This window comes from Eptatretus burgeri, chromosome 12 (assembly GCF_056783735.1).
Source record: "Eptatretus burgeri isolate ZD-2024b chromosome 12, Ebu_testis_v1, whole genome shotgun sequence".
Lineage (NCBI taxonomy): Eukaryota > Metazoa > Chordata > Myxini > Myxiniformes > Myxinidae > Eptatretus > Eptatretus burgeri.
The window spans coordinates 47,037,071-47,064,570 of NC_140972.1; the positions used below are offsets into that span (position 1 = coordinate 47,037,071).

At 46.6% G+C, this 27,500-nt stretch overlaps 1 protein-coding gene across 4 annotated transcripts in view; it reads right to left on the reverse strand.

The window, feature by feature from the left end:
- LOC147015544 (uncharacterized) overlaps positions 1–27,500 on the reverse strand; it is a 98,782-nt gene that overhangs the window by 7,070 nt on the left and 64,212 nt on the right. For all 4 annotated transcript variants that reach the window (XM_085850379.1, XM_085850382.1, XM_085850380.1 and 1 more), the window contains exons 8-9: positions 18,547–18,665; positions 11,355–11,429 (exon numbers count right to left, since the gene is read on the reverse strand). In XM_085850379.1, coding sequence (XP_085706505.1) covers positions 11,361–11,429; positions 18,547–18,665 — 188 coding nt within the window. In that variant the 3' untranslated portion in view covers positions 11,355–11,360. The remainder of the gene's footprint in view (positions 1–11,354; positions 11,430–18,546; positions 18,666–27,500) is intronic.

Here is a 27,500-nt window from a genome sequence, read left to right on the forward strand (position 1 = left end):
GGCCCCGATTGAGCGGGAAAACGGCTTCTTCTGGAAGTTTCCCTCGCGCGCTGGGAAAAGGGAGGGGGCGAGGGGAGGGGCTATTAAAGACATGCTGAGGAGAATCGCCCTCTCTCTCTGGATCGCGCTAAAGCTCTCTCTCTCTAGATCACGCGCGCTAAAGCTATCTCTCTCTGGGTTTGTCGTGACGAGGTCGGAGGCGCCGAGACGCCAGCAGAGGTCGTTGTCGTGACGAGGTCGGAGACGCCGAGACGCCAGCAGAGGTGTGTCGTGACGAGGTCGGAGGCGCCGAGACGCCAGCAGAGGTCTGTCGTGACGAGGTCGGAGGCGCCGAGACGCCAGCAGAGGTCTGTCGTGATGAGGTCGGAGGCGCCAAGACGCCAGCAGAGGTCTGTCATGACGAGGTCGGAGGTCTGAGACGCCAGCAGAGGTCTGTCGTGACGAGGTCGGGAGAAGGAGGACGGGCCCCGAGGATTCACCACACGGTCACGTTTTCCTTCCTTCTGTTTCTTTTCGGGGTTTTTGTATGAGAGATGTGGTGCCGTGTCCTTAAGTAAACCTGTTTAAGTAATTGTACATAATAAATAGACCAACGGTTGTAGTTCTTCTTGTCGTGCTTTTGTTGATTGCATTTTGTTTGTTTTGAATAAATGCATGCGTGTTTGCCTCGCCTAATTGTATACGTGCATGCCTGCATACGTGCTATAATAATAAATGTCCTTGTGTGAATGTTAACCTGCTCGTTGCGTCCTCTTCCCTTAATTGGACTGCCATTATTAAGTTCGGAATATAGTTCGTTCTTAATAACTGATAAGAGAATCGGGTCCGACGGGCTTGGCGATAATCCGCTCGGCAATCGCAAATGGAGCGAGCTGCTTTAGCGGCTCGTTTCCGTACGAGTTCCGTCGAGGTACAATCTCTCGGTAGTCTGCCCGCGCGATTAATTAGGTAAATCGACCATTCGGCGATCGGACCCTGGCGCGCGGGTAGAGTATTGACAAGGCTGTGGTGTGCTTAAAACACACCCGTACCTGGATTTTGGCGTTGTTCCGAAAGCTGCGACTAGGTTTGCCCGTTTGGTGGGCGAGAGCGGCCGCCATTGGCTAAAAGCGGTCGCTCGCACGCCGACGGACGGGAAACGACAGCACTGGTGTCAGGAGTGGGATTAAAGTCCATCCCGCCTCCAAACCAAATTAACGGGAATCGGATCAAGGGTGTGAAGAGCGACCCTATGTGTTCCCCCAAATTACAAGCGTGGAAATTTTTTATTTCCGATACGCAAAATGGCAGCGCAAGGCGAGCAGGCGCAGGGTGGTTTAGGAATATGTTATAATGTAGAATCTATGGCTCAGGACGAAAGCACTCCCATGCAGGTTGAACACACCCATCAACCGAACACAGAACCCGTAATGGGCACGGGGGCAGCGGCGCGCGAACACCCCCAACAAGCGCCCCTCCCTGTCCCCAGCAAATCCGCACACCATAATGGCGGATCGATTCAGCTGAGTTCGCTTAAGATGAAACAACTAATGGAAATGATGAGACATATGATGCAAAATATGGACGCAAATGCGCAAAGCATGAAAAACAAAATGAAAAACTGAAATGAAAGAAAATGCACGCAAAGCGAGCAACGAAATGAAAAACAACATGGATAAAAATATGCAAACGATGAGGGGTGAGATGCAGCGCGTGGGGCGAGGCCTGCAGGCGGGCATAAGGGCGATTGCGTGCGACGAAGTGCGGACGGTGGAGTGCAAAATGGCGGCGCCACGTGTTGGAGCGAACGAGCTGGGGGGGGAGTGTGGATTGTGTCGGCCCTGCGATGGAAACGGGGGAGGTCATGACGAGAGACGCCGACACAACAATGCGGGAAACGTGTTGGGCGAAAGTCATGACAGAGAGAGTGACGATGACAAAGAGGGAAAAATTAAATGTGGTGACTGAGACGTGTCGGGAGAGACACGTGGAGACGAGAAAGATAATAAAGGAGGTAGAAGTGACGACAAGGGAGACGCGGAAAGTAAAAGAAGTAACAGAGACACGGGAGATAGAGGGTGTATTAAATGAAACTAAAGACAAATGCACACACATGGAGTTTGCGAGGGACAATGGGGGTGTCGTGTGTCGTGACCCGGTGAAAGCAGTAGGATAGCCTCCTTCAGGAACGGAGGGAGACGCTATGCTCCCTTGAAGTGGATCACAACCAGGTGAGTCTGGTCGAGCTTTGCGAATTAGAGGGGGCGAGTGCTGTGGACTGGTACACGTGGAGCTTGGGGGGTATGAAGGCCCCGGGACCCCTTGTGGTAGCACAAATTCCCAGCGTGGTTGTTCTGGTGTGTGTGTGTGTGTGTGTGTGTTTACGAGTGTGGCGGAATGCGTGCTGAAACGCACGCATAGAGTCGGTGTGTACGTAAAACTGCGTGTGTGAGTGAAATGGCATGCGTGACAGAAGCACTGTGTGTGAGGGAAACAGCGTGTGCGAGTGAAATGGCGAGCGTGAGAGAAGCACCGTGTGTAAGAGGGTGTGAGGAATCTTTCTTTATTATCGTGTGAGGTCGCTGTATGTAAGGGAGATGACGGTTGGTATGCGGGAAACTGCAACCGCATGTCCGATTGTCATGTCGAGTTGTGTAAGCGTCGTGGTACGCAGAAGTGCGTGTGTTGAGTAGCGACGGAGATGGCGACAGACAAGGGACGAAGGCCAAATAGCGGCCGTAGCTGTTTTGGTAACCGTGCCGGATTCGCACGGCAGCGCGTGCGAGGTCCGTGCTGTGCTTTGCACGAGGCCGCCGCGTGCGCGCCTGCGAGAGTGAAATCCGGTCCGGAAACGCACGCGGTGGATGTTAGCCGATCCCGCGGACGGACAGAAGCTAGGCTGTGATAGTGAATTTGGAACGGATGGGTTCTCCAGGCGAGCGTGTGTGTAAATGTCCGATGAGCAGAGCACGTGTGCTCGCGTGGGGAACCCCTTGAAACGCGAGGCTTGCTTGGGATGCGCAGGGTGACGTCGTGGCTGCATGGTTGGAATCCGGCAGGAGGGGAATCCCTGCCGGAAGTTACCATCCGATAAGGGACGAGGAGCGCGAAGCGCGAACAGCTGCCATGACGTCACGGGTAAAGAGCGCAGGTTGCGAGTTGCCGTGCTGGTGGGCGCATAGAAAAAAAACGAAGAGAAAAGCAAGCCTCCCCGTTTCGGGTAAACAGGATTCCCAGGCAAGGGGTGGAAGACCCACTTGTGGAGGCAAAGGATGGAACTAGTTCGGGGGAAGGGTTAGTTAGACCGGCTTCATGGGGCAGGGATAAGTCCTCATGGAGCCCGTGGAATGGATTAGTTAGAGGGATTTTAGGATAGATTTAGGATGGAAAAGGGGATTTTTGAGGACATGGACAGACTTTGGATGTGTAGTGGGGACGAAGCTTAGCTACGTAGTGTTAAAACGACGTGCTATATAGGAAGGGATGACGAGGGAGCACGAGTTAGATGAGGGATTCCAGTAGAGAAGAATGGCAGAGTTCAGCAATGTGAGTTGAGAAATGGAATGGAAAATGTACTTGATGAGTGAGTGAGGGCCAGCGGGCCTGTGTGTATGGAGCGAATGTAGAATGCATGGTGCGATGAGTGATTGGGGGGGAGGAGTGATTCCCACCCAAGGGATCCCGGGGTCAGTGTAAAGTGAGTTGGTGGGTTAGTCAAATTGACAAAATGGAGGTCGTTTTGCTGTTGGTGGGAATGTAGGCTAGAAACCCGTTTGGAGGGGTGCAGGAGCACTGTTGATGGCTGTGAGCGTGGCTGCGAACGGTGAGTATCGCTTAGTGGGTACCCCGGGCACCGGGCGAGTCGGCAGCGGTAGGCCAAGGGTCCAAGAGGGGCCGGGATGGCGTAGTGGGCAAGGGTGGGCCCGCATGATGCGGGGCCCGTGGTGCCAATAGCCACGTGGGCAGTGTCGTGGGCACGGGCACCCAGGAGAGGGGCCCGTGGCACCAGCCTGCCACGTGAGCAGAGGGGGAGTAGTCAGGGAGGGCACTCCCCAAATTTTAGGGAGCTGGTAGGCTCGGAGACAGTTGCAGGGCTCGGGGGTGCCAGAGTCGGAGAATCGGCAGAGGGTAGTTCCTGCCAAGGAAGCCACGAGACCGTGCAAGGGCACGAGACGAAAATTTGAGGGCAAGGCCCAAATTTGAAAGGACACCAACACAGGCGATGGGAATCTTGTTTGGTAGAACCAATAGTTTAAGCGACAGGCGCTTTTGAAAAGCTCCGGGGTAGTTTAAGGTTAATAATGTTATGGTAGATAGGAAAGTGTACCCCTCCGCACCATCCATCCCTTTGCTCGTTGTGGGCCGCTGGACCCACTTTGGGTTAGATCGCTGCGATCTGAGGAGGCCATTCTGAGGCTTCATTGGGCCTCAAGACAGGACGCGAGCTCTCGCCTTATTCCCCTCCAGGAAGGGAACATAGGGGTTGGGAGTAGACTAGGTAACATGATAGGTTAGCCGGACAGAGACGATAAAGGGGATTAGGGAGACGATTTATAAAGAGAAAAAAAATAAGAATAATGAAAAATATAAGTTGGGGCTAAATTTGTGTTTTGAAAATTAAGGGGAGTGGGTATGGACAGAGACAGGCAAAGGCGATAGGTTGGGAGGGAGACAGTAGGGTAGGTCCGAGCCCGCCTTCCGAGTGGCCAGCACCACCGCACTCCCTCCACACACCTCCAGAAGGAGACAAGAGGCCGGCCAGCTTCACTTGCCGGCCTGTGTTTTGCTACAACGGCCTGTGCCGGCCTTGCCATGCCTTGTCTGCTTGCTTCTGCCTTGACCCCATGCCTGCAAGCCCTTCTTGTTGTTGCATTTGCCCCATTTCACCATCCATTACCATGTGTGCCAGGATCATCTCACGAGCTGCAGGGACTGCCCTATAGGCAACCACACTATGGGACTGCATTGGTGCAGCCCGTGCACTGTTTTGTGTTCACTGCACTCATTTCAAGGGGGAGGCCTAAGACTGCATTGGGCAGCCGGCCACATTCCCTGTACAACACCTGCATTTGTTTCATGAGCCAGAGACTGCATTTGAGCAGCCTGGCTCCCTGCTTCAAGAATGGCCTGTGGGATGGCGCATAGCTGCTGGGTTGGGGTGAGATGCCTTCAGCAGCTGAAGACATAAAAAGGTTTTGTGACAGACAACGGGGCCTTTTGAACAGGCCCCGAAGACATCCGACCTTCAGCTGCGGAGTGCTCATCCTCAAAATACCGTTGACATTGCCGTGCCTTTTTACCACAGAGTCCATCAGTCCTGGGCCATGCTTAGTGTAAATTTATAAGTTAAGGTTAAGGTAAATTGTAAATTGGTTTTGCTCCCCCTGCATGTGTGTCTTAGCGCCCGCAATTTATTTAAGTCATCTGTATGAGTGAGTTTGTTTAGTTAGTAACTCAGCCCGTAGATTATTTACTTTTGGGACACAGATACACCAAATGTCACACTCAGGGATCTGAAGGTAAATCGTACTTGGGGAGAACTTACACATGAAGGCACACAAAAATTTGACGACTTGGGAGGAGTCTGTAAAAAGGGGAGGGGGTAGTGTTGCGGTTGTGGAAATTCACAGAACACCATTCAGGTAGCCGAGAGATCAGTTATGTCGATAAGTGTGTTCAGATTAGATTTCCCCACCGAGGTCTAAAGGGAAATATTCGTGCAACCGGGCTGTGATCTTTGAGGTAGTGTTTTTCTTTTGCCATCTTTATTTTGGACCAACTGCATCTCAACCACCACAACCACCACCAACCACATCAACAACCAAAGCCACCTTCTCCACAACTGCCTTCACAACAGCCACCTTCTCCACAACAACCACCTTAACCACAACCACCCAACCACACCACCATCATGACCACCACAAAACGCCAGCCACACCACTATTATGACAACTACAAACACCACAACCACCACCGCGTTTCCACCTCAGCACACGGTTGCCAGAAGCCTGGCATTCGTCGAGGGAGAACAGCCCCCCCCCCCACCCCAATGAATAACAACTCCGCCGGCCAACGCAGGAGACTCCCAACCCTGCAAGTGGATTCTCAGCACGTGCAGGAGAAAAACAAGAAGCAACTAGAGGGGGAGCACTCGGTAGAGCGCAAAACCTCCGCTACCAATACTGCTGGGTCACTTAAGTGAACCTGATATCCTATTCATTGTAGGTCAAAACGGATCAGACTCTACTGAACCACGAATTAATAAACTAAACGAGATCGACGCGCATGTAGAAATGCCAAAAAAAAAAAAAAAAAAAAAAAAAAATCGAAATTTTTTTGAAAAAAAAGTTGCAAAATTTGTTGTTTTTTTTCCTCTAACAAATTTGTTTTTTGGGGGTTGGAAACCACTTAAAACATGTAGAAACGCAAAAAAAAAATTCAAATAATTTTCAAACAAAATCGAAAAAATTTTTGAAAAAAAGTTGCAAAATTTTGTTTTTTTTTCTCTAACAAATTTTTTTTTTGGTTGGAAATCACTTAAAACATGTGGAAATGCAAAAACAAAAATTCAAATATTTTTTTCAAAATGGCCACCATAGCGGCCATATTGGACTCTAGTCCAAGTCCAAAATATAATGGCATGATTCTTGGGCCATACCTAATCCCCACACCAAGTTTCGTCGAAATCCGTCCAGGAATTTTTCCTTAATACTGTTCACAAACAAACAAACAGACGGATGAAAACAGTAACCTCCGTCCATCTTCGATGGCGGAGGTTAATAACGAATGGGCGCGGCGGCGAGGAAACGGCCCCGATTGAGCGGGAAAACGGCTTCTTATGGAAGTTTCCCTCACGTGCTGGGAAAAGGGAGGGGGCGAGGGGAGGGGCTATAAAAGAAGTGCTGAGGAGAATCGCGCGCTTAATATCTATATATATCTCTATCTCTATCTCTATCTCTATCTCTATCTCTATCTCTATCTCTATCTCTATCTCTATCTCTATCTCTATCTCTATCTCTATCTCTATCTCTATCTCTCTCTCTCTCTCTCTCTCTCTCTCTCTGTCGTGACGAGGTCGGAGGCGCCGGGACGCCAGCAGAGGTCTGTCCTGACGAGGTCGGATGCGCCGAGACGTCAGCAGAGGTCTGTCCTGACGAGGTCGGAGGTGCCGAGACGCCAGCAGAGGTCTGTCGTGACGAGGTCGGAGGCACCGAGACGCCAGCAGAGGTCTGTCGTGACGAGGTCTGAGGCGCCGAGTGGCCAGCAGAGGTCTGTCTTGATGAGGTCGGAGGCACCGAGATGCCAGCAGAGGTCTGTCCTGACGAGGTCGGGAGAAGGAGGACGGGGCCCCGAGGATTCACCACACGGTCACGTTTTCCTTCCTTCTCTTTCTTTTCGGGGTTTTTGTATGAGAGATGTGGCGCCGTGTCCTTAATGAAACCTGTTTAAGTAATTGTGCATAATAAATAGACCAACGGTTGTAGTTCTTCTTGTCGTGCATTTGTTGATTGCATTGCTTTTGTTTGTTTTGAATAAATGCATGCGTGTTTGCCTCACCTAATTGTATACGTGCATGCCTGCATACGTGCTATAATAATAAATGTCGTTGTGTGAATGTTAACCTGCTCGTTACGTCCTCTTCCCTTAATTGAACTGCCATTATTAAGTTCGGAATATAGTTCGTTTTTAATAACCGATAAGAGAATTGTGTCCGACGGGCTTGGCAATAATCCGCTCGGCAATCGCAAACGGAGCGAGCTGCTTAAGCGGCTCGTTTCCGTACGAGTTCCGTCGAGGTAAATCTCTCGGTAGTCTGCCTGCGCCCGACCAAAAAACACAATTTGATCATTGTGGTGCCAAATTATGAATTATTGACATGGCTTCCACTTCAAAAGCACACCTATTGCTTTTATTCTACATCTTTCATCGAACATGTTTTTTTTAAATAGTGGGCCTTTATAAAAATCGTTTAAAAATACAAGGGATTGAGAACAACTCTTGAATTGTCTACCATAGTGCCTATGTATGCGTCTTTAAGTGACAAAAAATTAAAAGAGCTGTGTAACTGTCAACATGGTGAACACTTGGGGTAAAACCGGGGTAAATTTCAGTGTCGTTGAGTCTGGAGCAAAGTTCAAACACCTATAGCACCCAAGATTTTGCTCCAAAAGGTTTCAGTTTTCTTGTGTAAATGATCCAGTCACTAGATAATGTAAATCAGGCAACAAAATTCTTCATTATGAATAAACTGACTGTTGGCAGCAATTTGAAAACTCCAATTTTTTTGACTGCATGTTACAAATCACTACTTTTGAGAGTACTTATCTTAAAAAGTATTTTAAGTAGAACATTTTTTATGTCAGATTCTGAAAGCCTCACTAATAAGCACCATTTGTGTGAATTTTTAGAATGTAAAACTCTGGAATGTAGAGCCTTCCAAAAATGCTTCAGATACAAATCTGCAACTCGCGACTGCCAGAATTGAAACCCTTTGGGTGTTTGTAGGGCCATATCTCGGACACTACTTGGAATTTTGAGCTATCACCTGGCAAACCTTCCTCATATATGTTAAGGTACCTTTGAGAATTTTTTCAGAAAAATCCGAGGGGGTCACCGCAATCCCCAGCTGAAATGACACGGAATGACCCCCTGTGCTTTTCCTCCAATCACAAAGGAATAGGGGTCCCAAAGGCTTTGCCCCAATCCTGTCACCCGGTGAGCTGCCCTGCGAAGGGCAACAGCACAGTTATGGGTTTTCACTCCCACTGAGTGGGTTTTCAGTTTTCTTTGCATTTGTGGGTTTTGCGGAATCATGTGTTTATGGTGGCTGGAGAGCAAACCCTGCCATCAACCTCCTATAAAAAGTAACCCAACTGCAGGAGGACGTCCGCTGATTGTTAGGGGCACTAGATATTGGATGGTCATTGGCTCACAAGGAGCTCCTCTGCCATTTGACAGGTTTTGTTTTTCATCCTGCTGGGTGTCCATATTCATACACTCTCATCAGGAAACCTGGCGGGGGAGACGGTTTCGTCGCCGAAAACCCGACCATGTAACAGGTTAGTACAGGTTTACATGGAACCTGTAGCAAGTCACAGATCTAATCTAGCTTGACCTGTCAATAATCATGCAGCACAATCCATCCACAAACTCATTATAGTTCAGCCCCTTATTGGTATGCAGCCTAAATTTACAGGAAGAATGAGTATGGAGGCTATATAATCATTCAAATGGAGGTGGGGGGTTGAGGAAAATGCAGGACTCGCAAGATACCTACGGTCTCTGAGACCTTCTTCAACCCAATACGCAGTTATACAAGACTACTTTTATGCTCTGGGCATTCTTTAAATAATAAGGGAGTTCAGAGAGCACGATACTCCATGCAGTGTTCAAGTTTAATACTTCAATCTTAATTAAATAATGGTTTTAAAGTTCATAAAAAATAAAACCCAGAAATTTAGCATTACTGAAGCACTAAAATACATCACCCTTATACGAGATGTGTTCAAAAAGTATCCAACCTTAATTTTTCGTGGGTAAACAAATGAAGCTAGGGAGGCATGGTTTGGTGCACTTATGTAGGCGATCCTAATTCGTATGCGTGAATATTTTCCTGCCTGCAGAAGCTGTCAGTCGCCGACAGACCGCCGATGAGTGAGGAAGTGTAAGTGTGCGCCGTCGGATTTTCATTTTTGACAAAATGACGGAAAAACTTGAACAACGCTACTGCATCAAATTTTGTGTAAAGCTTGGCAATTCCCAAGTGGACATGATCCGCAAGATTCAACAGGCCTTCGGGAACGAAGCAATGGGCACCACACAGAAAAAAAGAGTGGTACAACCGCTTCAAGATGGTTGCACATCAGTGGAAAGTGAAGCACGTTCTGGTAGGCCCTCAACATCCCGAAATGAGATCGTCATTGACCAAGTAAGGACCCTGCTGATGCAGGATCGTAGAATCACGATCAGAGAACTTGCAGACGAGGCGGGCGTCAGCATTGGATCCGTTCATTCCATTGTGACTGAGGATTTGGGCTTAAGGAGAATCTCAGCGAAGTTCGTGCCAAAGCTGCTAACGATCGAGCAGAAGCAACTCCGTTTGGAGGACATGCTGGAGACTGTGAACAGCGATCCCAACTTCTTCAACACAGTGATCACTGGCGATGAGACCACAGTGATCCGCCATTTTGTCAAAAACGAAAATCCGACCGCGCTCACTTACACTTCCTCACTCATCGGCGGTCTGTCGGCGACTGACAGCTTCTGCAGGCGGGAAAATATTCACGCATACCAATAAGGATTGCCTACATACGTGCACCAAACCACGCCTCCTAGCTTCATTTGTTTACGCACGAAAAATTAAGGTTGGATACTTTTTGAACACACCTCGTACACTGTAATAAGACAAGAAGTTACAGTTTCATAGATGGAGGCTTTATTGATCACCATCACACGTAGTGTCAATCGGGATCTTCTTCACCTTGAACCACTCACATGCCATGCCCTCTCATGCTATACATCGATATAGAGCATGGTTCTTGGAAGTATTATGAAAGTGATTGTGTTCTACAGTGTTCAGGTATATAAATAAGTTTAAATAAAGGTTTAAAGAAGTTTAAAGGCATATAATAAATAAATTCTGTGTTTTACTGCCATTTTACCCAGAGTCTATTACATCACCCGATCTAACACGTTACATTAGTTCTTCGTGCTTGTTATTTGGGTCCTTTATGATGTCCTTAAAAACAGTAAGTTTCCTGTTTGAATGATTTTCAATTTTGTTTGATTTCCAGGCAGGCAGAGTGTAAAAAAAATTATCTCACTCCTCTCTGCGCATGCGCGATCGGGACAAATTCAAAGCCAATGCACGGTAAAATGGCAAACTTGTCTTCCTAATCATGTTACAATTCGTGTTCAAAATATAATATTCGATTTCAATAAGTTGTTCCTTGATCATAAACTCATAGGACGGACAGAGGGCCATGAACCAATTGCTTAACCCCACTTTTCACTTTGCTTGCGTCGGGTAATTACAATATTCAAACTCAAACATTCACACTCACACAGAATGAAGAATGTCAGTGAAGTAAATAATTTTTTTTAGGAACTATTACTTTGGACTTCACTGAATCCTTTTCACATTGTATTGAGTCACAATGCTTATGTTACGATTGAGACATTTTACTGCTCTTACATCAATAAAATTGCTCTCCTACCATGACCATATGAAATTTGGTGCAACTGGGATTAAAACTGAGCCTACAGTTTATGAGTTACAATTCAATCACACAAACATATTTACTCATTGCTTATCCAAACTAAAAAATTGTCAAAATAGTAAAAAAAAAAACACCTGGATATCATAAATCACCTACCTCAAGTTAGGAAACAGGGTCCAATTCTGGAGGTAAAGTTGTCAGCAGTGCTTCAGGCAGACGGGGTGTCAAAAGCTGGGGAGGCAAAATGAAGAAACTGGGAAGTTATGAAATACTAAAAACACAGCTTGATAGTAAGAAACAATGAGGTGATTGGGTGCATATCTGCTCCACTTCCAGCCTTTACATTAGTCCTAGTAATAATCTGCACAGAGTTTGGGTGTTACGTTGTGACCTATATTTCAATAGGATTGTTGAAGAAACAAGCATCCCAGCATTGTGATAGGATGCCATGGCTGTTAATTCTGAATCACCATGGACACTGCAGAATTTATTCAACAGATTTTATCGATTGGTGCATGGGGAAAACAAACAGTATCTATTAGCATCACCCTTAAACAGCCTGACCAACAAACTCAGTTAGTCAACACCATTTTGAAAATGACTATGTATTTTAAAACCTTGAAGGGTATGTGGTATTATTTGTGCTGCAAATTCATTTTCACACTTTTTATGCAAATTCATACATTTTCCACTGAGGTTGTCATTGATTTATTGATCAAAAGCATAAAAAGATGAACATTCAGAAATATAAACTTTGTTGCTCTCTATCTTCATTTTCTTACATATGTCTTTTGTTGCTTGTATTTATCTTCTCATTTCATCATGCATCGATTTAGGAAAGAATTTATTGAACAATAAAAAAAATTTTTGCCATTCCATATTTTGTTTTTCAATCTTATTTTAAATATTATCTCTGTAACTAGATTTAAGAATGCAATGGTGGAATGTTCTTAAACATTTCATTGGTAAGCCATCCATTTATACTGCAACCTTTGAAAGTTTATGAAGCCAATCTAAAAATTATTGTTGCTTGCTTGCAGAGATCATGATGAAACCTATAAACACTCTTAAAGGGGAACCTAAGTGCAATTTTTTTTTCTGAAAACCATAGAAAATCAAATTATGGTGTAATTTGTTGGGAAAATGTTTTGGAATTTTTTTTTTTTTGTCAATCCCAAAGTGCCAAAAAAAAGCCCGAAAGTGTTGATTTTCGATTTTTGCCAGTGATGTCACACCATGAACCTACCTTGATCCAAATGATGGCTTACATATAGAAAGTGTATTTTGAGCTCAGATTCCGATACTGATTCGGGCGACCAGGGTTGCGTCAGGAAGGGCATCCGGCGTAAAACATGTGCCAAATCACTATGCGGATCATACGGATGATCCGCTGTGGCGACCCCTAACGGGAGCAGCCGAAAGAAGAAGAAGAAGATTCCGATACTGGTTCAACTGTCATCAGCAAATCAGAAGGTTCTCAGAATGTTGAAACTGATCAGTGGGATTTTGAAGAAACTATTAGAAACAAAATTAGCCATGGAAACACTTTCAGGGGAATTATGGAGCAGTGTAGTTTCCAACCTTGTGCGAGCGATTTCGACAAGATAGCAACAAATGGTGGTTAGTCAAGATGAAAACGCTCACATGTTCACTTCATACTGGTAAGTTTTGTTAAACACTGGTAAATGTGCGTGTATGTATGTATGTATGTATGTATGTGTGTGTGTGTGTGTGTGTGTGTGTGTGTGCGTGCGTGCGTGCGTGCGTGCGTGCGTGCGTGCGTGCTCATGAGGTCACAATCCGAAAGTAAGGTCAAGGACACAAATCGAATATCAAGTTCACAACTACAGTGTAGGTCCAGCGTTATGATGCAAGAACATCTTAGAAGGTAAAGCAGTCTTTGAGATTCTGTAATGGCAAAATTGAGCAATGCCAAAAAGCACGTTTTTGTTTTCTTTCCCCCAGACCACAGTTTCACCTTGTTCTTTAACTTGGAGGGCATAATGTAAATTAAATGTAAACATGCTTAACTCGAGGCTATCTAGAGGGAATTTTGTTCAGATCGGACAATTGTTCAAGTTATGGTCAAAAAAAAGTAAAAATTTCTGTAATTAGATCATGACCTGAAAAATAGGTCATGTCAAAAAAATGTCAACCCAGCATACTTTTTATTCCTATTATTGATGCAAAATTTCATTCCGAAAGTCCCAGCCGGTTCTAAGATGCAGCTCCGACATTGGTAGAAAAAAAAAAGGAAGGAAAAAAACAAAACCTAAATGGTGGTTTCATACTCCGAAGGGGTCAAATAAACTTTTGAGGTACCATTCAAAATTGGGGGCACCAATTTCAGAAACAAACTACAAGAGGTCTTAGCCTCCCACCATCCTATCGGGTAGTGGTACAGGCATTTTAGCAGAAATATTTGGTCAACCTCCCACAAATTGCAACAAAAGCAAACTCAACAGATTTTGATTCCTGGATAGGTCCCCAGTGACACAAAAAAAGTCCTAAGGGATCCTCCGGGGGGAAAGTCCTGAAATCATGGAAATCCAATATGGCCACCACCCGGCTTCGGGGAAAATGAGAAAATTGAAAAGATTGATATTTTAATATGTAAATATGTTTTTCTGCATTCTAATTGTTTCTAGTTATGGTCAGTATATTGATATACAAGAATAATTATAAAAAAATTACCCCCGTATGGGGGTGACGGTCATCTCTATAATGTTTTTTCTCAGTAATCGTCTCAGTAATCGATGTAATCATCTCAGTAATCTCAGTAATCTCAGTTCATCTCAGTAATCGATGAACCGTTGCCAGATATCTCCTAAAATGACAGACGAGATAGGTTTTGAAAATGGCGACTTTCACAACTTTCGTGACCTCGTGATCTTGACCCTGACCTCGAATCTGGGAAAAAATATGTCGTTGGGTATCACTCATCGACTCTACCCACATACGAAATTTCATCAAGATCAGAAGTAAAAAGTTTTCTTTGTACCGGGAGGTGTTTTTGACCATCTTACAGGTTACGTGGCGGCCAAACGGGACGGAAATTCAAAAATCTGTCCAGTTAGATACAAGATAATATTTTTTACTATCATAAGCAATAAACAGTTGCCGAATATCTTGTAGAATGGCAGACTAGATAGGTTTTGAAAATGGCGATTTTTATAACTCACGTGACCTCGTGACCTTGACCCCGGACAAAAGTTATATCGTTGTGCAACACTCATCGACCTCTACCCACATACTAAGTTTCATCAAGATCGGAAATAAAAATTGTTGACGGACGGACGTACGGATGGATATTTGGTCCGGCTTTATTAGGTCATCTCAGTAGAGATGACCTAAAAAGTGAAATGTATTGAGGGTGAAATAAAAAAATTATAGCTTTTTTGTCCAAAAATGTCAATTTTTTGTCCCAAAAATTTTTTTTTACCTGATACTGATTTTGGCTCCTGGACAAAAAAAAAAGAAACGTTGAAGACACAAGATGAAATCAAGTCTATGGCAATACAATATAATTATGTAAATCATTGAAACATGACAAAATTCACAATTCCACTTGGGGCAATCACATCTGCCTGACGAAGGTTTCGAAATGAAAATGAAAATTCGCATTAAACTCAGATACTACATCCATTATAAACTTACTATACATGTTGAGAAAAATCAAGCGTATTAAAGTTAAAACTCGACAATGTCGTCATCATCCTCATCATTGTCACATGGAGTGTTTGTGCAGCCAGAGCCCCTGCAGTTTCCACAAGCTGGAGTGCACTCAAAGTTGTGCTTCTTGCATGTGTATCTCATGGTGCTACATTCAGCCTGGCAGTTGCACCTAATGACACGTAACATCTTTTCAAGAGCTGGAGCTGGGGCTATTGATGTCTGAAATGGCACAAAACCCTCGTCACACTTCTGCCAACCCCAGTCTGTCGGAAGAAGCTCATCTGCACATCCCTTCCATTCTTGGACTTGCAGATACACGCACAGGCTGTGATACTTTGCTGCTTCTGATATTGGTGGTAAAGTCTGTGGTTGCACGTGAGAGGAGCTCCAAGCCACCTTGTCCCAGTACCGCTGATACCGGAGGGTGTCCAGGGTGTCAAGTTGACTTTCCGTTGTAGATTATCACCAATGTTTTTCTCCTGCATCTGCCACATCACATACGGAAGCTGGATATGTATCAAAAACCTTGGCCTGCTCACGGAATGTGTTGTTTGCTTTGAACTTTTTGAGGGAAGCTCCCTTTCCAATCCCATGAAGACGAGATGTCGTGTCGCACCCAAGAACTGGATGTAGAAACAGTATGTGCTTTCATATGTCTGTACCAATCATTTTCTTTGTCGCCTTGATGTTCCAGATGCAAGGCTTCTTCGTGTTCTTCTTTGGCTCGGGACAAAAGGAGAGGTCATGGGATTCTAAGCTTGCATGGTAGCATAGGAGGATGAGGAGGTCTGTGTCATCACCAACTAACAGAGTGTTGATGACAGTAGCAGACTGCACGGCCTTTAGTACAATCAGGAGATCAGCATCCCCTGAGTCATGGTGTGTCTCAGTTCTTCTTTTGAAGCTCTTCACTCAACATAAAAATGAATCGCTGTTTATTCTGCCTATTGACAAGAAACTGTTCCTTCTTCATTGTGAGACGCATGTCAGCTGTAAATGTCACAGTAGTGCCAGCATTCCCTTTCGACCGTCTCTGGTGTGTCATGTCCTTCGTGTTGGTACTCTCATAACCGTCAAACACGACTATGGCATCTCCGTACTTATTCGTTACATAATCAGTGTACTGGTGGCATATGTCTCTGCATGTAGATCCACGAGACCATGGAATGCGTTGAACAATTGCCCCCCCATCCAAAACATACTGTTGCCCATCATTGGGAATATCGGCTGGGACATTGGATCCAAGAAGATCCCAGATGGCATCAGCAAAGTCTGGCTTGTGTGCTTCTCGGACCTGAAGAGAGGAATCAAAGAGGGCTGGTGGATAGCTGCACAGTTTATATTTGAAGGCCGACTCCAGTTATTCTGCTGTCTGTGCAACAGTGATCAGTCTCTGGAAGAGGAGTTGTGGGTCAACCTGGACTTGCTCTCCATCAATCTTGACAGATGACTTCATGCCGAGGGTGACAACTTAGTCTTTCCTCTTAAATGTGTACTCGGCAGGTGTTTTCCCATCCATAGATTTCAATATTTTTGCTCCTACAGCATGTGCTGTATCGACGTTGACGGTGGGGTGTGCATGAACTCCAGTGGCAATGTTCCTCAGACGTGGATCACAACTGAATGGATTCCGTTCCTGTAAATACTGAAGAGCTAATAGTGTGTCCTTCCAGTCACAAGATTGTGTTGCCTTGGTCATGTCCTTATTCTGCTCTCCAGTGTTGTAGTTCACACCTGTGAGCTCCTGCATTGCCTGCTTTATTTCTGCACAGGCAGGCATTGATAGTAGCCATACCAGCCGCTGTTGCTCTGTCATTCCTCGCCCTTGTGTGAGCCCCCCGCTGGTCTTCAAACTTCTCATCAGAACTTGTTCGATGATCAGGTGAGATGAAAGACCTGCCCACAGGTGATCACTTCGTCGAACCACATGGAACCCCTCATCAAAACGTTGTTGGACATTGGGATGTTGAGTTTTGAGGTTGGACATCTGCTGCAGATACACCCTCGCAGATTTGGCATACAGGTTGTGGCCCGAGGCTGCCAGGTAAGGCAGCATTTCCTGGATGGCCTGTAGATGTAGTGCCCAGATCCCAGTGCGCTCTGCTCAGATGTATTTGTGTGGAATGTCTAGCATGTCCTTATACTGAACCCAGAGCGCTGAAGTTCTAGAAGATATCTTTGCAGACTCGGCATGCTTTTGAAGGTGGTCTTTGATTCATTTCAAGACGTCAGACTTGCATACTTCTTCCACAGACTGGGGTTGGCAGAAGTGTGACGAGGGTTTTGTGCCACTTCAGATATCAATAGCTCCAGCTCCTGAAAAGATGTTACATGTCATTAGGTACAACTGCCAGGATGAATGTAGCACCATGAGATGCACATGCAAGAAGCACAACATTGGGTGCACTCCAGCTTGTGGAAACTGCAGGGGCTCTGGCTGCACAAACACTCCATGTGACAATGATGAGGATGATGACGACATTGTCGAGTTCTAACTTTAATACGCTTGATTTTTCTCAACATGTATAGTAAGTTTATAATGGATGTAGTTTCTGAGTTTAATGCGAAATTTCATTTTCATTTCGAAATCTTCGTCAGGCAGATGTGATTGCCCCGAGTGGAATTGTGAATTTCGTCATGTTTCAATGATTTACATAATTATATTGTATTGCCATAGACTTGATTTCATCTTGTGTCTTCAACATTTCTTATTTTTTTTTGGTCCAGGAGCCAAAATCAGTATCGGGTAAATATTTTTTTTTGGGGACAAAAAATTGACATTTTTAGACAAAAAAAAGCTATAATTTTTTATTTTACCCTCAATACATTTCACTTATTTATAATTATTCTTGTATATCAATATATTAACCATAACTGTAAACAATTAGAATGCAGAAAAACATATATTTACATATTAAAATATCAATCTTTACAATTTTCTCATTTCCCCCGAAGCCGGGTGGCGGCCATATTAGATTTCCATGATTTCAGGACTTTCCAGCTGGAGGATCCCTTAGGACTTTTTTTCTGTCACTGAGGATATATCCAGGAATCAAAATCTGTTGAGTTTGCTTTTGTTGCAATTTGTGGGAGGTCATTCGACATTTTGACTGTACTATAGGCTTCACAAACAGATGTGTGGAAAGCTTTCATGAAACAAGATGTCACATATGCCACACCGCAAGGCAACGTATGGAACTGTTGCGACAGCATTTTCATGGAAAGCTGATCTCCAGATTTTGATATGTGAATTGGCCTCCCAGATCTCCTGATCTCAGCCATCCTGATTATTTATTGTGGAGATAATTAAAAGACAGAGTGTACAGGAACAGGCGATACACACTCAATGAACGGAAAGAAAACATTTCAAGTGAAATTCAGGCAATTCCAATAGACGTTCTTGTGAAGGTTATAAGGGGTACTAGAACAGCAGAATGTGTTACCTGCCAAGGGGGCCATTTAACCGACATCATTTTCAAAACCCATGTATTCTGAAGAAATTCCATTGCCTGTACATTACAAATGTTAATGCAGTTGAACAAATGACTTCTATAATTAAAATATATTTATATTTCAAACATGGCCCATATTTTTGCCACACCCTGTATATGCATTCACTCACTGATATAAATGTTATGAAAATAAGTTTGGGGTACACAATACACAAACTCACCAGAGGAGACCTCCTATTCCCGTGCTCAAGTGATGAGACGTCAGCATCATGGGTGACCGTTTTTCCCAGAAGGGACTCTTTCAAAAATTCTGGGGTTGGCGGTGTGACCAATGGTTCACCTGAAAGGAAAAAAAAAATTGAAAAATGAAATGGATTTTTTTTTTTTTTAACCCTCAGTGGTGAAAAACTACTGCATCTAACAGATGCAAAAAAGGGTTTTAATGGTTGCATGCATAACATGCAACATTGCAAAAATGTTAACAGGTTAAATTACCAGTTGGTTACACCCGTTTCAAATTTCAACAGGTCATCAAGTGTGGCAGAAATGCATGACTGTGTGACATTCTACACATGTTGGAAAAGTCTAATCTCTAATGTGTAAAAAGGGAATATGTATTTTGAAGTTTATAAAACACACGACATGTTAAAGATTCTGGTATTAGTACTTTTCTAATGATTATGTTTCTCTGAAAACTTAATGTCTTACAATGTGAAAAAGGTCTTTAAGGAATTTCAAGGTAACAGGCAGGGAGATAGCAAGAAAAGGTATGGGTAAGCAATGGCAAAAAGAGGCAAAGGAAGCAGTGACAAAAGCTGCAGACATGAGGTTTGGAGAGGGTGGTGGAAGAAGTTGGACTTGGAAGAGGGTTAAAATTTAATTAATAAGGTAGTTAAAAGTAAGGAAAAGGCTATAAGGGATAAATATGTTTACAAATAAAAAAACAGCAGCAGCAGGTACTGTTTCCAATTTTTAGCTCACATCGATTTTCGTCAGGTGAGCTTATGTGATCGAAGTGTCCGTAGGTGAGTGAGTGAGTGAGTGAGTGAGTGAGTGAGTGAGTGAGTAAACACTTTAATCATTATTGCTTGAACCAAACACAGGATTTTCATGAAACTTGGCCACAAGCTTCATATCTGATGCCGAACGAAGGTGTATTGACTGCATCAAAATATGCGCTCATTAAAGGGGTCCACGGGGGTTTTTTTGACCCCCCCCCAAAAAAAAGAGGTATTTGCTTTCTTCTCCAAAACTACACACACAATTTTTATGAAACATGAACATAACCTTCATCACGAGTGATGTACCACAGTGTATCGCCGCATCAAAATCTGCACTCATTAATAGTCCATGGGCCCAGGCCAGAAATTCCACTTGTCGGTACCATCTAAGGAAACCAATCCAGTTATGATTTTTGAATTGGTGTATATATATAGATCATATTTTGATGTGATAACCATTGCAGACTGGCAGCTTATTGGTAGTTATCATCTCTGGAATGTACCCACCCTCCACATAATGAAAGCGAAAAGGCAAACTCAGAAACATTCACAAATGATGCAATTGCTGTTTCCACATGGGGCTAGAATGAACTGCAACCCACAAATACATGTCTGAAATGCTTTATTTATACCATCCGAATAATCCTCTGTCATTCCTGAAGGCAGAATTTGTTTTATGGCAGAAAGGGGTGCACAATAGGGCCTATCAAAATATTGCTGATTCGTGATTTTCACTACATTTTAATTTGTAATATTGTCATACAAGTTCCCTGGGTAGTGCTACTGAACCGCAGTGGCCTACAACATGCACATGTTGTATGAGGAAAACATTTATGAACATTTTACAAGTTTTTACCACAGTTAAAGGAATTGCCCTTCCCCTACCCTAGTGCCAACAAATGTCCAAAATGTGAAATTTACGGATAATCCACATTTCACCATGCTACTGTGTGGCATGTTTATGTACTATGTTTTACTCATGCATATTTTCTAGCCATGAATGTCCTTGTGATTGTGCCAAAACATTCACACCATGGATCAGTAGTCTAGTTTTCATCACTGTTATCAGCATCAGAGTCCTTGAGGTCTACAACCTCTTCCTCGACATCAGCGGGCTGGTTGCTGCAGGTTCGCAACTTGCACATGTCAGTGCACTTCAGGCTATTGGCAAGGCACGTGCAGTCTGGAAGTTTGTACGACCGTCCACACTTGCAGGAAAGCAGTTGTAACACTGCATCCGGTGCTGGAGAACCCTGCATCCACTCGATGGCCAGCTTCCCGTCATCATCAGTGGTCCATCCACAACCCTTGGGACTTGGAACATAGGGTTGGCATTGCAGACAGCGCCTCCAAATAGCAGCCTGGTAGTTTCCACGGAGGACGTGCATGAAGAGGCAGTCTTCACATGGTGGAAGCTGACTGGACTCTATCTCTCCCCGTCTGGCACAGAAGAGTTGATGTCGGAGTTCATTGACTTTCGTGGTGTTGGTAGACGGCACGTACATGTGGCAGGTGACCACTTGCAGCTTCTGAAAGAGCTCGGTGGATACTTCCCATGAATGACCGAGCTGAATGAAGGCCTCTTGGTAGGCCTTATCCGAATTCATTTGCTTCAAGACGCCCATCTTTCCCCGGCCTGCAAAAGCACTGACTGTATCACAACCGGAGAACACGTGCAGTCCAACCAGGGCATCACAGACACTGTCTCCCATCGATCTAGCAAGCTTGTCAATGTCTAGAAACCGTGTGCGGGTTTGCGTACCACACTTCTGATACACGGGGCATGGGATGTCCTTATTGAAGGCAAGACACAGCAAGAGGACATCTGTATCTTCGGCAGTGATCACCACAGCCTTGTACCCAGCCTCTGCTGCATGCAGAGCATGCAGAAGCATTGAGGTGTCTGCTTCCTCCTGCGTGGACTTCAGCTCTGCCACTTCCTCTCAGTGGCCCTTGGTTTTTTGTTTTTTTTTATTTTCCCCCAAAACGTCAATATCTCAGAATGGTAAAATGGTAAAAATGCCAAATACATACACTAAGCTGCTCTTCTGTAACGGTTATCACATATTGAAATAATCATATAGTCCCTACCAATAACTTAGTAGTCCTAAAGTTTGGTTCCTCAGATGGTACCGATATATGCCTGGGCCCATGGACTATAAGAGGTCGACGAGGAGGGAAGGGGGGGGGAGGTTGAACCCCCCCAAACAAGGAAAGGGACAGGAAAGAGAGTTTTTTTTTTTTTTTTTTTTTTTTTTTTTTTTTGTATACCTTGGTCGAGGCTCGTATGAGAGCTAACACACAACTCACAGCAAGGAGGCATGAGACAAGAGGGGTGGGAGTGGAAGGGACAAAACATTGGGGAACAGACACAGGTGAACTGTGGAAGGGAGAGGGATGGGGATGGGACGGGGAACATGGCGAGGAGAAGATGGACATTACAGGGACTTTCAGGAAGGAAAGCAGGAGAATTGAAGGAAGTGGGCTTGGGTGGATTATCGGGGGTAGAAAAGATCGAGGATTTGGATGGGGGAAGATAAGGGGTGGTGGTGAACAGCTGTTTTGAAAGCCTGGAGGGAAGAATGGGAAAGAATAGAGTGAGGAAGTTTATTCCAAAGGCGGGAAAAAAGAGGAATGAAAGAGTGAAGATGAGCAGTGATTCGTGATTTTGGTGGAAAGGGACAGGAAAGAGGGTGGTGGAAAGGGACAGGAAAGAGGGTGGTGGAAAGGGACAGGAAAGAGGGTGGTGGAAAGGGACAGGAAAGAGGGTGGTGGAAAGGGACAAGAAAGAGGGTGGTGGAAAGGGACAAGAAAGAGGGTGGTGCAACGGGACAGGAAAGAGGGTGGTGGAACGGGACAGGAAAGGGGATAGTGGAAAGGGACTGGAGAGGGGTGGTGGAAAGGGACAGGAGAGGGGATGGTGGAAAGGGGCAGGAGAGGGGTGGTGGAAAGGTGCAGGAGAGGATGGTGGTGGAAAGGGGCAGGAGAGGGGGTGGTGGAAAGGGGCAGGAGAGGGGGTGGTGGAAAGGGGCAGGAGAGGGGGTGGTGGAAAGGGGCAGGAGAGGGGGTGGTGGAAAGGGGCAGGAGAGGGGGTGGTGGAAAGGGGCAGGAGAGGGAGTGGTGGAAAGGGGCAGGAGAGGGGGTGGTAGAAAGGGGCAGGAGTGGGGGTGGTGGAAAGGGGCAGGAGAGTGGGTGGTGAAAAGGGGCAGGAGAGGGGTGGTGGAAAGGGGCAGGAGAGGGGGTGGTGGAAAGGGGCAGGAGAGGGGGTGGTGGAAAGGGGCAGGAGAGGGGGTGGTGGAAAGGGACAGGAGAGGGGGTGGTGGAAAGGGGCAGGAGAGGGGGTGGTGGAAAGGGGCAGGAGAGGGATGGTGGAAAGGGGCAGGAGAGGGGGTGGTGGAAAGGGGCAGGAGAGGGATGGTGGAAAGGGACAGGAGAGGGGGTGGTGGAAAGGGGCAGGAGAGGGTGTGGTGGAAAGGGACAGGAGAGGGGTGGTGGAAAGGGACAGGAGAGGGGTGGTGGAAAGGGACAGGAGAGGGGTGGTGAAACGGGACAGGAAAGGGGATGGTGGAAAGGGACTGGAGAGGGGGTGGTGGAAAGGGACAGGAGAGGGGTGGTGGAAAGGGGCAGGAGAGTGGGTGGTGGAAAGGGGCAGGAGAGTGGGTGGTGGAAAGGGGCAGGAGAGTGGGTGGTGGAAAGGGGCAGGAGAGTGGGTGGTGGAAAGGGGCAGGAGAGTGGGTGGTGGAAAGGGGCAGGAGAGTGGGTGGTGGAAAGGGGCAGGAGAGTGGGTGGTGGAAAGGGGCAGGAGAGTGGGTGGTGGAAAGGGGCAGGAGAGTGGGTGGTGGAAAGGGGCAGGAGAGTGGGTGGTGGAAAGGGGCAGGAGAGTGGGTGGTGGAAAGGGGCAGGAGAGTGGGTGGTGGAAAGGGGCAGGAGAGTGGGTGGTGGAAAGGGGCAGGAGAGTGGGTGGTGGAAAGGGGCAGGAGAGTGGGTGGTGGAAAGGGGCAGGAGAGTGGGTGGTGGAAAGGGGCAGGAGAGTGGGTGGTGGAAAGGGGCAGGAGAGTGGGTGGTGGAAAGGGGCAGGAGAGTGGGTGGTGGAAAGGGGCAGGAGAGTGGGTGGTGGAAAGGGGCAGGAGAGTGGGTGGTGGAAAGGGGCAGGAGAGTGGGTGGTGGAAAGGGGCAGGAGAGTGGGTGGTGGAAAGGGGCAGGAGAGTGGGTGGTGGAAAGGGGCAGGAGAGTGGGTGGTGGAAGGGGGCAGGAGAGTGGGTGGTGGAAAGGGGCAGGAGAGTGGGTGGTGAAAAGGGGCAGGAGAGGGGTGGTGGAAAGGGGCAGGAGAGGGGGTGGTGGAAAGGGGCAGGAGAGGGGGTGGTGGAAAGGGGCAGGAGAGGGGGTGGTGGAAAGGGGCAGGAGAGTGGGTGGTGGAAAGGGGCAGGAGAGTGGGTGGTGAAAAGGGGCAGGAGAGGGGTGGTGGAAAGGGGCAGGAGAGGGGGTGGTGGAAAGGGGCAGGAGAGTGGGTGGTGGAATGGGGCAGGAGAGTGGGTGGTGGAAAGGGGCAGGAGAGTGGGTGGTGAAAAGGGGCAGGAGAGGGGTGGTGGAAAGGGGCAGGAGAGGGGGTGGTGGAAAGGGGCAGGAGAGGGGGTGGTGGAAAGGGGCAGGAGAGGGGGTGGTGGAAAGGGACAGGAGAGGGGGTGGTGGAAAGGGGCAGGAGAGGGGGTGGTGGAAAGGGGCAGGAGAGGGATGGTGGAAAGGGGCAGGAGAGGGGGTGGTGGAAAGGGGCAGGAGAGGGATGGTGGAAAGGGACAGGAGAGGGGGTGGTGGAAAGGGGCAGGAGAGGGTGTGGTGGAAAGGGACAGGAGAGGGGTGGTGGAAAGGGACAGGAGAGGGGTGGTGGAAAGGGACAGGAGAGGGGTGGTGAAACGGGACAGGAAAGGGGATGGTGGAAAGGGACTGGAGAGGGGGTGGTGGAAAGGGACAGGAGAGGGGTGATGGAAAGGGGCAGGAGAGTGGGTGGTGGAAAGGGGCAGGAGAGTGGGTGGTGGAAAGGGGCAGGAGAGTGGGTGGTGGAAAGGGGCAGGAGAGTGGGTGGTGGAAAGGGGCAGGAGAGTGGGTGGTGGAAAGGGGCAGGAGAGTGGGTGGTGGAAAGGGGCAGGAGAGTGGGTGGTGGAAAGGGGCAGGAGAGTGGGTGGTGGAAAGGGGCAGGAGAGTGGGTGGTGGAAAGGGGCAGGAGAGTGGGTGGTGGAAAGGGGCAGGAGCGTGGGTGGTGGAAAGGGGCAGGAGAGTGGGTGGTGGAAAGGGGCAGGAGAGTGGGTGGTGGAAAGGGGCAGGAGAGTGGGTGGTGGAAAGGGGCAGGAGAGTGGGTGGTGGAAAGGGGCAGGAGAGTGGGTGGTGGAAAGGGGCAGGAGAGTGGGTGGTGGAAAGGGGCAGGAGAGTGGGTGGTGGAAAGGGGCAGGAGAGTGGGTGGTGGAAAGGGGCAGGAGAGTGGGTGGTGGAAAGGGGCAGGAGAGTGGGTGGTGGAAAGGGGCAGGAGAGTGGGTGGTGGAAAGGGGCAGGAGAGTGGGTGGTGGAAAGGGGCAGGAGAGTGGGTGGTGGAAAGGGACAGGAGAGTGGGTGGTGGAAAGGGACAGGAGAGTGGGTGGTGGAAAGGGACAGGAGAGTGGGTGGTGGAAAGGGACAGGAGAGTGGGTGGTGGAAAAGGACAGGAGAGTGGGTCGGGGAAAGGGACAGGAGAGTGGGTGGTGGAAAGGGACAGGAGACTGGGTGGCGGAAAGGGACAGGAGAGTGGGTGGTGGAAAGGGACAGGAGAGTGGGTGGTGGAAAGGGACAGGAGAGTGGGTGGTGGAAAGGGACAGGAGAGTGGGTGGTGGAAAGGGACAGGAGAGTGGGTGGTGGAAAGGGACAGGAGAGTGGGTGGTGGAAAGGGACAGGAGAGGGGTGGTGGAAAGGGACAGGAGAGGGGTGGTGGAAAGGGACAGGAGAGGGGTGGTGGAAAGGGACAGGAGAGGGGTGGTGGAAAGGGACAGGAGAGGAGTGGTGGAAAGGGACAGGAGAGGGGTGGTGGAAAGGGACAGGAGAGGGGTGGTGGAAAGGGACAGGAGAGGACCACAAATTGAGTAGATTTTGGTGAAGATCCAGATCCGGATCCAGATACTCGAATTTCAAAGTGATTCTTCACAATTGAGAGATGGGGACAAAAACGATACACAGTACAGCACGATATTTCAAAACGTTGTGGATGGATTTTGGCAAAACCTGGTGAACAGGTTGGTTATATGACAAGGACTAATTGATTCAATGTTCGTGAAGATCTGGATCTGGACCCGACCTATCAGTGGATACAAAACGTAAACTCTTTAGTCTGGTGGAGGTATGCACTCCACCGAGTGCTATTATAGCTGTGTAATAAATCGTACTAATAGGAAGAGCAACACAAGTGTTGTATGGTTACATATGATAAGTCTAATAAGTCTAAATTCCTTGGTGTTGAAGTTTTCATTCAGTTATTGAGAAGCAAGATTTAAATATGCAGGGATTTACATAGCGAATAATAATTATACACAAAGTCAGGGGAAAAAGGGAGATGCGGTTTGCCATTAGCAATACATTAAACACATGAACATATATTGATGCAAGTTGTTATTATTCATCAAGTCGAAATAAAACGGTAAAAGTTTACAATTTAAAAAGCTGGACTTACTCGTAGGTAAAGTCGACGTTTTGGCGAGCATCCACCCACCTTGGTCATTGCAAATGTTGAAGTGAAGAAGAAGCTTGAGAATCACCATGTGACCTTGGCCATTGGAAAGAGAATTACAGTGGTTCCAAACCTAAGTTGTGGTTGAGGTATGTCGATGATACTTTTGTGGTTATAAATTAGTGTGGACAGCAATAATTTTTTAACTACCTGAACAGTGCAGATGTGAACATCCAGTTCACACAGGAACCACACAACAATGATCAGTTAGCCTTTCTTGATTGCAAGGTTGACATGAATGGTGACAGCCACTTGGATTTTGAGGTGTACAGGAAACACACACATACCAGCCACCATTTTCAGTTTGATTCACACTTCCTACTGACCCATAAATTATCTGTCATTCGCACTCTTTTTCGTCGTGCAGATACTATTCTGACCACACAGGAGGGGAAACGATGTGAGAAGGAGAATATCAGGAGTGCTGTTAGTAAGTGTGGTTACCCTGGATGGTCTTTTTTAGAAGTGGGAAGAAGCAAAAACAACATCACATCTGGTGAACAACAACAGAACACCGTTCAAGAAAATATGACATGAGTGATTATTCCGTATATGGCTGGGCTATCTGAGAAAGTGAAAAGATCCTTCTTCTCGTTTGGCATTGTAACAACATACAAACCCTGCAGAATTCTTCAGTCAGTTAGTTCATGTTAAGGACAAGATCCAGAAGGACAGGAAATGCAACTTGGTTTATGGCATCAAATGTGGAGAGCCATCATGCACTGAGGCCTACATCGTTGAAACTCAGCAAACCCTTGAGGCCCATATGAACTAAGATAGTCATCCAGCTTATGAAGAGGCTTTGAACTCTACTGTGTATATGCACTTGAACCTGCAGAGTCACAGATTTAATATCAGTCAAGTGGTCATATTAGAAAGAGAAAAAAAGTGGTTTGCTCAAGATGTAAAGGAATCCATTTGGGAAAAAGAGTTGAATCACCATCTCAACAAAAATGGTGGTTTGCGATTTCATCTGTATGTATATATATATAATATATATATATATATATATATATATATATATATATATATATATATATATATATATATATCTTCTTCTTTCGGCTGCTCCCGTTCGGGGTTGCCACAGCGGATCATCTGTATGATGAGCATAGTGATTTGGCACATGTTTTACGCCGGATGCCCTTCCTGACGCAACCCTGGTCGCCTCTTACGACACAGGGATATGGTACACCTATTTTAACCGGGGTATACACCGGCCCAGTGCACTGGTACTCATTTTGCCGACCTCGGAAGGATGACAGGCTGAGTCAACCCCCTGGTGTATTAATTCAGTGGCCCAACGGGGCTTGAACTCGGTACCTTTTGGATCCCAAGCCGCTGCCCTAACCACTGCGCCAACACCAGGCTCATATATATATATATATATATATATATATATATATATATATATTTATTTATATATATA